At 43.0% G+C, this 14,658-nt stretch overlaps 1 protein-coding gene across 1 annotated transcript; it reads left to right on the top strand.

The window, feature by feature from the left end:
- The first annotated feature begins 2,036 nt into the window (after positions 1-2,036).
- Positions 2,037-3,047, top strand: LOC133231577 (olfactory receptor 1D5-like). Its single transcript, XM_061389940.1, has one exon. It carries the CDS (start codon positions 2,049-2,051, stop codon positions 3,039-3,041), a length of 993 nt encoding a protein of 330 aa, XP_061245924.1. The 5' UTR covers positions 2,037-2,048; the 3' UTR covers positions 3,042-3,047.
- The last annotated feature ends 11,611 nt before the right edge of the window (positions 3,048-14,658 follow it).

Below are 14,658 nucleotides of genomic sequence, written 5' to 3'. Positions count from 1 at the left end.
GTCATTCATCAATTTTGAGTTAAATTTTGCATAGAGTGCAAGGTAAAAGTTCACCTCTTTGGCACATGGCTATCCTGGTGGCCCAGAATGGCCCAGAACTATTTGTTGAAAACATCTTTTCCCCGCTGATCTTGATATCGTTGTTGAAAATCAGTTGACAACAGACACATGAGTTTATTTCTGGAATCTCAATTCTATCCTATTGATCTATAGGTCTACCTTTATTGCTTTGTAGTAAGATTTGAAATTGGGAAGTGGAATCCTCCAAATCTGTTTTTGTTTTTCAAAATGGTTTTGGCTATTCTGGGTCTCATGCAATTTCACATGGATTTTTGAACTAATTTACATGAAGTTCTACAAAGAAGTCAATTGGGATTCTGATAGAGGCTGTATTTAGTCTATAGATCTAATTGGGGACTATGCCATCTTAACAATATTAAGTCTTCCAATCCATGAGCATGGGTTTTTTTTTCTGATTATCTAGATCTTTAATTCTTTCAACAATATTTGTAGTTTTCAGAGTATAAATTTTGAATTTTTGTTAAATTTATTCCTAAAGATCATTTTCTGTTTGGTGCAATTATGAGTAAAATTATTTTCTTAATTTCATTTTCTGATTATTTATTACAAGTATAAAAATGCAATTTTTCTATATTCATCTTGCTCCTGCAACTTTTCTGACTTCATTTATTATTGTAGTTTTTTAGTAGGAATATTTAGTAAGATTTACTATATGCAAGATCATGTCATCTTTGAAGAGAGATACTATAATTCCTCATTTCCAATCTAGATGTCTTTTAATCATTTTTCTTGACTAATCATCTTGGCTAAATTAAGTTTTCATTTTAGTTTTAATTTTTCGGTATTGCTTGAATGATTCACACTGGAATTTTTTTGGCTTTTAATCAATAAATTCCAACAGAGTATAGAAGCTTATTTTTATTTGGAAAAATAATTCCATGTAATATATTTTTAAATTCATATCTTAAGCTGTTGAAGAAATTCCAACAAATTCTAAACACTAGAAATGGACAATAAATGAAATCAAGTTTAATTTGAAATCTAATGCACACCAAATCATACCAAAAAGATGATAAAGATGACATGTACAAAAAAGAAACTATAGGTAAACCTCATTTATATTAGTGAATACCACTACAAAAGCCTAAATAAACATGATAAGTAATTTAAACCAGGAGTGTTAACATATTTTTCTGTTTCTGCTTTTTGACTGTTCTAGGTCTTCACTGCAGTACATGTGCTGTTTGTGGTGTGTGGGCTTAGTTGCCCCTTGGCGGTATTTTTAAATATTAGAAAAACTATTAACATAGTGTCTCATGATAGGCACTGAAAAGTATCCGGTTAAAAATGCAACAGCTACACCTGATTTTTGAAACACTATTGGTAAAATACAAAGAAAGATGGTTGTTAATATATACATACATCGCTGCTTAAATCTGTTTATATTGGTCATTCTGCTTAAAACTCTTTACACAGTATAAAATTTTTAAAATCTTAACAAGGCTAGCATGATCTGGGTACTTCTTACTGCACAACCTCATATCCCTTTGTTTATTTTCAATGGCATTTTGGCTGACTGTCTTAGGCTTCCCAGATCATTTTATCAGTAAACAGTGATATATTTTTCTTTTCCCTTCCAACAGTTTTACTTTTACCCTCTTTGTCCAATTGTACAGTATCCATTTGCTATAATGCATATACCTGTTTCAAATATTATTTTCAAATTTATGCAATATCAAAATACAGCATACGAAATCTTTAGGCACTTCAAGGATATTGTAAGATGACAGGACTTAAAATAAGACATAGACATTATTTCCATAATATTGAATATGCCAGATCAGAAGTTGCTGGAATGATTAGGCTGCATAAAGATTTTCTACATTATGGTTTTTTTCTCTGGTATTACTTTGCTGCTTATGGGAAAAAAATTCTGAAATCCAGCCTGAAGTATTTTTATTGTTAAGAAAATAGTTGATTTTGCTTATCTGAATGTCCTTACTCAATCAAAGGCAATTAGTAAATATATGTTGGTACTGATGTTGCAGACAGCTGGGAAAATGCATGGCAGCAACCAAAGTGGGGTCTCTGACTTCCTACTCCTGGGGATCTCGGAGAGTCCTGAAGAGCAGCAAATCCTGTTTTGGATGTTCCTGTCCATGTATCTGGTCACAGTAATGGGAAACTTGCTCATCATCTTGGCCATCAGCTTTGATTCCCACCTACACACTCCCATGTACTTATTCTTGGCCAACCTCTCCTTCACCGACCTCTTCTTTGTCACCAATACGATCCCCAAGACATTGGTGAACCTTCAGTCCCAGGACAAAGCCATCTCATACACGGGGTGTCTGACCCAGCTCTACTTCCTGGTCTGCTTGGTGACCCTGGACAACCTCATCCTGGCCACGATGGCATATGACCGCTATGTGGCCATCTGCCGCCCTCTCCGCTACATCACAGCCATGAGCCCTGGGCTCTGCGTTTTGCTCCTCACCTTGTGTTGGGCCCTCTCTGTCCTGTACGGTCTCTTTCTCACCCTCCTCATGACCAAGGTGACCTTCTGTGGGCCCCGGAGAATCCACTACATCTTCTGTGAGATGTACGTCCTGCTGAGGCTCGCCTGTTCCAATACCCAGATGATTCATACAGTGCAGATTACCACAGGTTGCTTCATCTTCTTCACCCCCTTAGGAGTCATGGTCATGTCCTATGTCTGGATTGTCCGAGCCATCCTCCGAATACCATCAGCTTCCAGCAAATACAAAGCTTTCTCCACCTGTGGCTCCCACTTGGCTGTGGTCTCCCTCTTCTATGGGACACTTAGTATGGTATATCTGCAGCCCCTTAAAGCCCACTCCATGAAGGACTCAGTAGCCACAGTGATGTATGCTGTGGTGACCCCCATGATGAACCCTTTCATCTACAGCCTGAGGAACAAGGACATGCATGGGGCACTGGGAAGACTCCTCTTAGGGAAAGCCTTCCAGAGGTTGATAGGAAGGAAACTGAGGCACTGAAGTGGAGTCTGGGGATTTCCTCCATCATGTGCAAGGCATTATCCTGTATGAGATACAGGAGTTAATTAAGACACAGATCCAGCCCAGAATGAATTTGTTGCTTTATAGTAAAGAAAAGACATGTATGTGTAACCCAATGACCCCTAGACTTCACCAGCCTTGGCAATAAATAAGGGCACACTAAGACTAACAGAGGAGTCTGCTTTTAATCAACAGCAGAAGAAATTCAAAGAAATCGTCAAAGAAATCTTTCAACTTGTCAGACAAGACCACAGTCCAAGCCTCATCCAGATATATTCAATTATAGCCTAAGGAGGTCACTCATGCTAATATACATCCACTGAAATTTCTGAGCTCTGACCTTCTCTTAGGAGAATGGCTTGCAAGCCATTTATAGATGATGGTTTGTGTTACCCCCACTGCAGGTGTCATAGGCAAAACTGCCCCTTACCAGATACACTGCCAGGGAGGGTATATGCCAAGAATTTTTTTTTCATCATTTATCTTTATTTTTTTTGTTTGTTTGTTTTTGTTTTTTTTAATTTTATTTTATTTTTAAACTTTACAATATTGTATTAGTTTTGCCAAATATTGAAATGAATCCGCCACAGGTATATCTGCGTTCCCCATCCTGAACCCTCCACCCTCCTCCCTCCGCTCCCCTCCCCTCCCTCTGGGCCGTCCCAGTGTACCAGCCCCAAGCATCCAGTACCGTGCATTGAACCTGGACTGGTGACTCGTTTCATACATGATATTATACATGATTCAATGCTATTTTCCCAAATCTCCCCACCCTCTTCCTCTCCCACAGAGTCCGTAAGACTGATCTATACATCGGTGTCTCTTTTGCTGTCTCGTATACAGGGTTATTGTTTCCATCTTTCTAAATTCCATATATATGCATTAGTATACTGTATTGGTGTTTTTCTTTCTGGCTTACTTCACTCTGTATAATAGGTTCCAGTTTCATCCATCTCATTAGAACTGATATCAATCTGAAATAATGAGAGTGGTGAACGACAATGCCATCAAGACAGTACCACAGCCTGGGTTCTCCGGAAGTAGGCGCTGAGATGGAGTTTGGAGTACAAGGTGTTTGTTAGGAATAGACATATGTGAAAGAACAAGTGAAGAAGCTCCATCAGGCAGAGGACGAAGTCAAATTACAGGCAAGCCACAAAGTGCTGACCAACCCAGCACGGAGATCTCGAGTGAACACTGACCATCAGAGTTGTCTCACAGCAAGCCAAAACGGACAGGCTTTATAACCCCCAGGTGTGGACTACCCTGGGGAAGAAGCAGCTGCAAACAAGGAGGGTATGTGCAGCTGAAGAAAACCCTTGAGGAGCTGACAGCTAGGCTCTCTGCTGACTGCTGCATTCTCCACAGCTAGAAAGCAAGCCTGTCACTGAAGAGGGATCTGGGAAGCACAGCTCCATTTTTTCAATGCAGAGGCATTGTCTTCGAGGGCCACCTATAGCTAGTTAGAAAGTTCAGGTTTTATTCTGTATACATAAATGCCTCTTTGCATAAACTGTTGTGAAGGACATTCAGGTAACTTAGAAGTTCCCTCTGGATAGGGAAATAGGGACATCAAAGTAAGAAAGAAACTTTTCACTAATTATTCATTTCTGCAGCTTTATTTTTTATCATGTTTATGTTACTAAAAAAAAAAAAAAACACTGTCAAGAGTAAAATGAAAAATAAGTCTACAACCTTCCTTCCATACCCCCATATCTGCTTTGATATCCAAAGAGTAACCCACAGTTAATCCTTTCCTCCATAGATTTTTCTGGCCCAACAATTTATCTATGTCTACATAGGAACAAACTACTTAAAATTACCTAGACACAGCAATAAGACTCTGTGTTATCTTCATAGTTCAAAGTTCAGAGCAATAGAAGAGAGACCTAGACGGGTAGTGACCAACGCTGCTGGAGTGGTTTTTGCCAGGTTGCCAGTGTGGCAGTGCCCACTACAATAAGCATCTTACCTCCTGACCCAAGCCCACATGATTAGACCACTAACTCTGTGAAAGTGAAAGTCCTTCAGGGTCTGACTCTGCGACCCCATGGATTATACAGTCCATGGAATTCTCCAGGCCAGAATACTGGAGTGGGTGGCCTTTCCATTCTCCAGGGGATCTTCCCAACACAGGGATCAAACCCAGGTCTCCCGCATAGCAGGCGGATTCTTTACCAGCTGAGCCACAAGGGAAGCCCAAGAATACTGGAGTGGGTAGCCCATCCTTTATCCAGTGGATCTTCCCAATCCAGGAATCAAACCAGGGTCTCCTGCATTGCAGGCGAATTCTTTACCAACTGAGCTATCAGGGAAGCCAGAGTAACAGTGCCACACTGGCTTGTAGAGCATTTTCCATATTCAATTTTATTGTTTAGCAAGGATCCTCCCAGTTCCCATTCTAGTGTGCTCCTTCAGCCTTTTATCTACAAACGTCTATTCAGCAGCACCAAGCCCTGGGCTGCAGACAGCTGGGGAGCCAGTTTTTCTCTGAAAACCATGTGTGTGTTTGTGTGTGTGTTGGAGGAGGGTGGAACAGCATCATAATTTTTCCACTACCCACAATAGGCATCCCGCCTTGGGCCTACAAGTTTTCCAAGGACTAATAATTTATGACTGAATCCTATATATATATAATGTATTATTGACGCCAAAATACTAAAACTTCAAAGTTAAAATTACTAATTTTTTTTTCAATGTCTACAAATACAAATGTCTGAGGGGCCTTCAGAAGTATGATGCTCCCATTGGGAGATCCCAGCTGAAGGGAATACCTCCTGCCCAGCTCTGGTAGGAAAGGGTAAGGGCTATCTACAGTGATCTCCTTCCCCATTCAGGACTCTACCCCAGACTCCAGATCTCTAGCTCAAGACAAGACATCCCTTCCCCCACTCCAGCCATTTTCTACAGGGTTGGCACTGCTGAGCCCCCCAAATCCACAGCGGTTACAGCTGTCTCTCGAAGAGAGCAATAGAAGAGAGACCTGTGTGCCGTGGGTCTGAGGCAAACAACGCTAAAGAGAAATGACAGCCACTCGGAGTGCATCGGCTCCGCCACGGAAGCCGGCTAAAGCGCCAAGGAGAACCTCGGCCACCCCAAAGCGAGAGCCGCCAGAGTAAGGAGGCAGCATCCACCGGAAAGTCTTCAGAGGAGGGGTTGAGCCTCCTGTTTGATAGACCAATGGGAGGCCCTGATTGATTGGTCCTTGTAAACCCGGACTTCTGGGTCTCTCCTACACCCCTTTCAAACCCCCAGGAGGGGCTGACCAAAGACACCGGGCCAACAGCCAATGAGGAGATCAGAAAAGCGGGACTCCCGCAGAACCAGCTAATGAAAAGCTGGGAAAAGTCGGCGCTCTATTCATTCCCAACCGCCGCAAAGCGACGCCTGCTGCTTCCGCTGGTTGCGCGCGCCCTCCAGTGGCGGCTGGGCAGAGATCTTCAGCTTCATTACTGTTGTTCAGTCACTCAGTCGTGTCCGACTCTTTGCGACCCCATGGACTGCAGCACTCCCGGCTTCCCCGTCCTTCACCATCTCCCGGAGCTTGCTCAAATTCATGTTCATTGAGTCGGTGATGCCATCCAACCATCTTATCCTCTGTCGTCCCCTTCTCCTGCCTTCAATCTTTCCCAACATCAGAGACTTTTCTAGTGAGCCGTCTCTTCGCCATCAGGTGGCCAAAGTATTGGGGCTTCAGCAACAGTCCTTCCAATGAATATTCAGGGATGATTTCCTTTAGGATTGACTGGCTTGATCTCCTGGCAGTCCAAGGGACTCTCAAGTCTTCTCCAACACCACAGTTCAAAATCATCAATTCTTCAGCACTCAGCCTTATATACGATCCAACTTTCACATCCATATATGACTAAGGGAAAAACCATAGCTTTGACTATACGGACCTTCGTTAGCAAAGTAATGTCTATATAAGTGTAATTATAGAAACTTAAATCTAGCTTCCCATCTTTGCGGTGGTGGTGGTGGTCGTGGTCATGGTGGTGTAGTCACTAAACCATGTCCGACTCTTGCATAGTGTTCAGTCAAGTCAGAGGAAAGGATGTCCCTGCCAGCCCTCCAGGTCCACTGGGGAGCAAAACAGTCCTGGATCCTTTTACCTTTCCTTAAACTAAGTAATGGGCTTCCCAAGTGGCGCTAGTGGTAAACAACCTGCCCGCCCATGCAGGAGATGGAGGAGACCCAGGTTTGCTCCTGGGTCAGGAAGATCCCCTGGAGGAGGGCATGCAACCCGTTCCAGTATTCTTGCCTGGAGAATTCTACAGACAGAGGAGCCTGGCAGGCCACAGTTCACAGGGTTGCAAACAGTCTGACACAAGTAAGACATGAACTTAGCACACATGCAAACTAATAATTCTTTCCTACCAGCACCAAGCACCTACTCCCACTGCCCTGGCTCTGTCTTTTGTCGAGGAATTTCATGCAAAGTTTCTAAATGAAATATGAGCAGACTAAGTCTAAGATTACATTTTTTAAACAACGTGTAATGACAACAATCAGATAGTTAAACAAGCAAAGGCATTTGATAAAATTTAACATCGATCACTGAGTTTAAAAACAAAATATTCTCAGCAAATTAGGAATTCAAAGAAACCTTAATTAATCATTAAAGACTTAGAAGACCACAGTGAATTACAAACTGTATGATACTCCAGAAGCATTCCTGCTAAAGTCTAAATGGATATTAATAGCCCTACTGTCATCAATTTCGTTTAACGTTTTAGAAGAGCCTGACCAAGCTATAAGACTTTAGACAGGGCAGGGCAGTCAAGTGGAAAGAAAAAAGATACTATGATTAATTAGGTCAGGTAAAATGATTTATACTTGAAAAACCAGAAAAATCCACTAAAGAATTCAGTAAGGTAACTGGAAGAAAGGCATATTTGTGTATAGAATGTGTTGTGTTTGAGTATACAAGGAAAAAAGAAGGAAAGAAGTAAAAGTAAAGATTTGACCTGTTATGGCATCTGGTCCTATCACTTCATGGCAAATAGATGGGGAAATAGAGGAAACAGTTTCAGACTTTATTTTGGGGGGCTCCAAAATCACTGCAGATGGTGACTGCAGCCATGAAATTAAAAGATGCTTACTCCTTGGAAGGAAAGTTATGACCAACCTAGATAGCATATTCAAAAGCAGAGACATTATTTTGCCCACAAAGGTCCGTCTAGTCAAGGCTATGGTTTTTCCAGTGGTCATGTATGAATGTGAGAGTTGGACTGTGAAGAAAGTTGAGCACCGAAGAATTGATGCTTTTGAACTGTGGTGTTGGAAAAGACTCTTGAGAGTCCCTTGGACTGCAAGGAGATCCAACCAGTCCATCCTAAAGGAGATCAGTCCTGGGTGTTCATTGGAAGGACTGATGCTGAGGCTGAAACTCCAATACTTTGGCCACCTCATGCAAAGAGTTGACTCATTGGAAAGGACCCTGAATGCTGGGAGGGGTTGGGGGCAGGAGGAGAAGGGGACGACAGAGGATGAGATGGCTGGATGGCATCACTGACTCGATGGACATGAGTTTGGGTGGACTCCGGGAGTTGATGATGGACAGGGAGGACGGGCGTGCTGCGATTCATGGGGACACAACTGAGCAACTGAACTGAACTGACCTCTGTATACCCTTTTAAGCTTCCCTGATGGTTCAGAGGTAAAGAATATGCCAGCCAAGGCAGGAGACACAGGTTCGATTTCCTGGGTTGGGAAGATCCCCTGCAGAAGGAAATGGCTACCCAGTGCCGTATTCTTGCCTGGGAAACTCCAGAGACAGAGGAGCCTGGCAGGCTACCGTCCATGGGGTCACAAAAGAGTCCAGCACAACTTAGCGACTAAAAAACAACAGAACAATACACTTTTAAGGTTCCAGCAGGTGGGTGCAGAGATCTACTTCTCTAGCAGTCACTCAAGATAACTGTCGTAAGTTTCCTTGCGTATTAAACCTGCACCTACCAGTCTGGAGCGGTCTGACTCTTCCATCTCTCCCCGTGCTCCATGTAGACAGTGCCAGTCTCACACTTCACGGGAAACTCCTGAGGTGACGAAGCAGCAGGTGTAGGAAAGGGGTGCTTCTGGGAGAAGCCAATGGGTGCTCCTGGCCGTGGCACATCGCGGGCCCAGGCACTAGAGAAACTGCGGGAAAGGCCTGGATCGGCTGCCGAGACAGCAGTCGACACTCGGGCAGCCAAACCTGGAGTCGACGCATGCGCAGCAAGTGTTTGCCCAGTGAGGGTTGAGAGCTTGTCGAGCACACATAGGAGAACAGGAAAGGGCCAGGCTTTGGCTTCAGAAATACACAGCATACTGAGAGGAGAAATTCAGGATGGCCGCCTCACTCTTTAAAACAGAGGGACCGAGCTCTGTGATGAAACTGGCCCAATGGCCAATTCCCCACCTCACAAAGAGAGACCGCACTCAAAAGAAACACCAGATTGCCAACACTACCTCAGAAAGGGCAAAGGCTTTTCTGAGGAGAAATCTGGAATAGCTGGCCTTCTCTTTTGTTGTTGTTGTTGTCAATTCTTTTATTTTTCTCCTGTAGTTTTTTAATAGGAGAAAGGGGAGAAAACAGCTTCTAGGAAAAAGGAGTGCTGCATAGTGACATAATCTGTACCATATTTATTCAAATAGCTGGCCTTCTAATTCAAAAAGGATAAAGAGATCTGTGATGGAAAGAAAGATGTGCAGCTCTCTGATTCAGCCAGGGGGACTGCTCTCTCTGAGGTGAAATCCTGAGGCTCAGCCCTACCCCTTGAATAGACAGACATCCCATCAGAGGAGATATGCTAGTTGGTCAGTATTGTTAAACAGAGAGACAGTCCTTCAGGAAGAAAAAAGTCCTATGGTCAACCTTCCAGCTGACACAGAAACACAGCTCTCTGAGGAGAAAGGCAGGAAGCTCAGAACTACGGTTCAGTCAGAGACAGCCCTCCAGAAGGTGAAGGGCTGGCCAGTAAGAGACCTTCAGACCTCCGTTCAGGTGGAGACAGGTCTCTATGAGATGAAATTCAGAAGAGTCAGCAGGTTTTTTCAAACAGAGAAACAGACCTCTCTGAGGAGATAATGCCCGATGACTGGTCCTCCACCTCAGACAGACCATACTCTGAGGAGAAATGCCAGATTGCCAGCACTCTGCCTCAGAAAAGGACACAACTCTTTCCGAAGAGAAATCTTGAATTCTCAGCCTTTCTTATCAGACAGACAAACTGCTCTGAGGAGAAAAGGCAGATGTCTAGCTCCTTTATTTGTACAGGGAGATAGCTGTCTCTGGGGTGAAGTGCCAGAGGCTCAGCCCTCCCCCCTCCACAGCTTGGCAGCTCTGATGGAGGAGAAATGCTTGGTGGTTGATTTTCTTTAGCAAACCACAAAAATAGGAGAAACGCTCAATAAGCAGCCTTCAGGTTCACAAGGAGAAATAGCTCTCTGAGGAGAAAGGCAGGAGCCTGAGACCTACCATCTAGTCAGAGACAGCGCCTCTAGGACGTTACATGCTGGAGAGCCAGGCTTCTTCAGACAGACACAAGGCACTCTGAAGCAATTTCCAGATGCCAGCTCCTTTTTCAAACAGACAGAGCTCTCAGAGAAGTGCCCAGTTGCTGATTCTCCCCTTTGACAGGGATTCTCTGAGGAGAACAGCCAGAATTCCAGTTCTCTACTGCAAGCAGTTAACTCCTTATGAGGAGAAACCGCAAATGGCCTGGAGCTAGTGCATGTGTCTCTGCTCTAAGGGTTTTCCAAGTGAGGTCTAAGAGCTTGCCAAGCCTGCACAAGGCGATAGGAAGAACAAGGAAGGCTGGCACGCTGCAATCCATGGAACCACAGAGTCCGACACAACTTAGCCACTGAACTACAACAAAACCTGCACAGGTGTACCAGAAACAAAACTCCTTTACCCTTTGCAGTGCCTCTCTTGCACCCTCTACTGACAAAGCCTAACAAATCATGCCAGCTGACAAAGGAAACAATTCATGACCCCAAATCCATTTCAAGGTCTAGGCAGTGAAGACAAAATGGTGCTGACACCAGCTTAGCTGGTCTTCAGAGAGAATAAACCAAACAAAAAGGCTTCACGTGTTCATAAGGAAGTGATATAACACAACAGGGAAAAAAGAAATACAGAGAAATGCAGGAAGAAGTGAGAGATAGGCATAAGGCCTGATGACCTTTGCTGTCTTACTGTTGGCCTAGTTGTAGCCCCTTCCTTTTGAATCTAGGAGAAATACTCTCTTTTTTTTCCTCATTGTTTTATGAAGTATAGTTGATTTACCATATTGCATTAATTTCAGATGTACGGCAAATTGATTCAGTTTTGTCTTTCAGATATTTTTTGTTATAGCTTATTATAAGATATTGAATATAGTTCCCTGTGCTATACATTAAGCTCTGTTCATCAATTTTTTGTATAGACCCCTATCTTCTTTTAATAAATGTCTCCATTCTTGTGCATTTAAACTAGTTTGAACTGCTTCAAGTTCTGCAACCTAGTCATCCTAGTGTTCATGGGCTAGCATTAGTCACTGAATTAAAATCTTAGATAATAATTTTATCATTGCTGAATCCTTGTAATAGATTCCAGTTGTTTATATCTGCTGGAAATGTATCCTTTATCTTTTTTGGAAACTCTCTTCCTTAATAGAAAATTCTACGGCATTCCCTGGAGGTCCAGGGGACTCAGTGCTTTCACTGCCATGGGTCTATGTTCAGTCCCTGGTCAGGGAACTAAGATTTCCTCAAGCCATGAGGCACAACACCGCCCCACCCCCCAAAATAAGAAAGAAAAAAATATCTATAATTAAACAAGTTAAAATCCTTTCCCATTACATACACTATTATACTAGGTTTCATAGATAGATTTCATCCGGGCTTTGTTGTTCATTTTCCCTGAACTTTTCCTCAAATTCCTTATTAGTGATAAATTCTTGTAAACCCACCAATTGATATTTTAGAGCAAGGCTATGAAGACTTCCTTGTTAGTCTTATATATTTTTTAATGTTAATATAATGTTTTAAAGGTGATTAGTAAAATTTATCTGATCCAATACTTTGAGCACATTTTCTCCCATCTTTCTCATAAAGTGTCTGCATTTTTCTGTAACACAATCTAACTTACGTCTGTCTAATCATTTGTATGTCTTCGTGTGGGGTCATTTAGTGGCAGTTTGTTTCTGCTAGTTCTTTTATATGGGCTGTTTTGTGTTATTATTCCCCTTGATGGAGTCAATTCATCAACCACATCCTTTCATTTACCTACTGTAGTTACTAAATTACTTTGCCTCTAACATCATTAGTGACAGGGAACATGTCACCCAGGGGTGCTGTCTTCAGCCCTTTCCAGCAGCTGATATGTCCCTAGATTGCCAGTGGGTTTCCAAAGTCTCCCATCACATCTTTCATCTGATAATTCGTTTTGGTTTGGAGAAAGAGGCTCTAGCTGTATTTTAATTTTTAATTTTAATTTAATTTTTAATCCTCAGGATCTGATTTTTTTATTTCTTTTCACCAAGTTCTTTCTCTCTGCTTCAGGCATGACCTCATCTTTTCTCCCAGTCTTATTACAGGAGGCCCTGGTCATTCACACAGCCATAATGCATTTTCATCTTAAACTATTATTCCTTACAAGCTTCATGTTTTATTTATATTTCTCTATCCTCTTCTAAGTGATTTTCTTTCATTTTCCTGTAAGAGCTTGTGTCTTGCTGGGACAGACATTTCTCCCATAATTGTGATAATGATAATAACAATCCCCTTAGGTGGGGGACTGGCATCTCTCAAACCCCCCACACCCTCATCCATTTCTCACTGGACCTGAGACTATTGTAATAGGAAAGGGACGTATATAGAGACTACAAACCAGATCAGTGCATCAGAATCCTTCACAAGCTTATTAAAAATGCAGATTCCTGGGACCAAATCAAATTCGAACCTCTGGAATGATGCCTGATATCTGCATTTTTAACAATCTCGCCAGGTGATTTTTATGCACTCTAAAACTAAAATGCTTGAAAAGAAGCCATCCCTGGATGGGAGTAGTTTTCTCTTCTGAGAGTAGAGGGAGCTGGTTTGAAGTGGGGATGACCTGATGCTCCCAACAGGTATTATCTCTGCCTGAAGAAGTGGAGTCTGGTGGCCCCCTTCAGTGGAACCCTGCCTTTAGATGTCATAACTCCTTCTCAGAGTTCCTCCCTGAAACTTAACTCTGGTTCCCATAAATAGTATGTGTCATGGGAGCACAGGGGCACCATTGAATGTTGGAGGACAGAATTTTGAATGAGCCATAGCAGTGATCTGCCAAATCTGCATTTCAAATTCAGAGAACCACTGGATCACTGGAACCAACCATGGAGCCCCACCAGGCTGGCAGAAAGGTACCATTTCATTCGAACCAGCAATAAAAGCAACACCCCTCCTCATTCTCCAGACAGTATAAGAGAGGGATGAAAGAAGGAGAGCATTTGGCTCCATGAAAGAAAGAGAGCATTTGGCTTGTCTCTGTTTAGTCCTACAAGATTGAGGGTCCTCCAAACACATCCCACAATGAGTCATGTATGATGATTGTCTTATTGCCGAGACCACTGGTCATGGCTAGTGTCTAGAGAAAGGAGAAGGTAGATGTAGGGAAGAGAAGGAGTGCTGGGATGTGACATACAGCAGCAGATATTGCTACCTGCAAGGGTGGTGAGGATAAGGGGACATCCTGAGAGCCGAGTGGACACCAAGGAAGTAGCCAAACTTGAAATTCTTACACTATTAAGCAAAGACTGTATGCATATAGAGTTCTCTCATAACAAGGAAATTTATAACAAATCAGCAGCATCTGAATACCTGCCAAGCACAAGGAGCCAACAGAGGGTTTATATCAGACAGAGAGGCAGAGAGAACCAAGAGAAAGGAGGCTTTAACCACCCCCTACATCAATGTGGGCCTGGTGGCTCAGTGATAAAGAATCTGCCTGCAAAAAAAAAAAAAAAAAAGAATCTGCCTGCAATGGGAGAGGGTGCACAGTCTGCAGGGAGATGGTGACAGAGGTTAGGGGACTCTGCAATAGCCTTGCTTAGAATTTTCTTAGAAATGAACTGGCATCAAAGATGCCTCCATGCCATGTTGCTTCCTCCCATCTCTTCTTCACTCACGGTCAGACCTGCATGGCAGTCGGACAATTCTTCAGCTTTCTTCAGCTCCCTCCCCATTTTCTCTCACAGGTCTTTCTTCTAACAAATGTTTTCTTCCTGTCTTGGTGACTGCTTCTCAGAGTACAACTAACACTGTACTCACTCGGGAGCAGTCTCAAAATGAGAGGTCTCTTCTGCCTCCCTCTTCTTCCTACTAACACTGGTGCAGATGTGCAGAGGAGGAGAGGCTGGGTTGGGGGGCAGGGGAGGACAAGTTAGCCACCTGTCAAAGAAAAACTGCCCCAGAGTTCAAAAGGCAAGGAAGACTTTATTTGAGGATTTGAGGCTATTGCAATCAGGGACAGAGACTGAACTCAACTCCAAATACAACAGGGACAAATGGGGATTTCTAGCCAATGGCAGGGTGAGGAATTGGATGGAAAATTATTAAGAGGAACTTGGTTAGGTATCAAAGGTGAGGG

Source organism: Bos javanicus, chromosome 19 (assembly GCF_032452875.1).
Source record: "Bos javanicus breed banteng chromosome 19, ARS-OSU_banteng_1.0, whole genome shotgun sequence".
In the NCBI taxonomy this organism is placed as follows: Eukaryota; Metazoa; Chordata; class Mammalia; order Artiodactyla; family Bovidae; genus Bos; species Bos javanicus.
The sequence above is the reverse complement of the archived record's forward strand: the minus strand, read 5'-3'. Positions and strand labels throughout refer to the sequence as shown.

Bases quoted from the DNA above. Each gene is read 5' to 3' on its own strand.
- LOC133231577 (XM_061389940.1), top strand. From the start codon at position 2,049: ATGTTGGTACTGATGTTGCAGACAGCTGGGAAAATGCATGGCAGCAAC.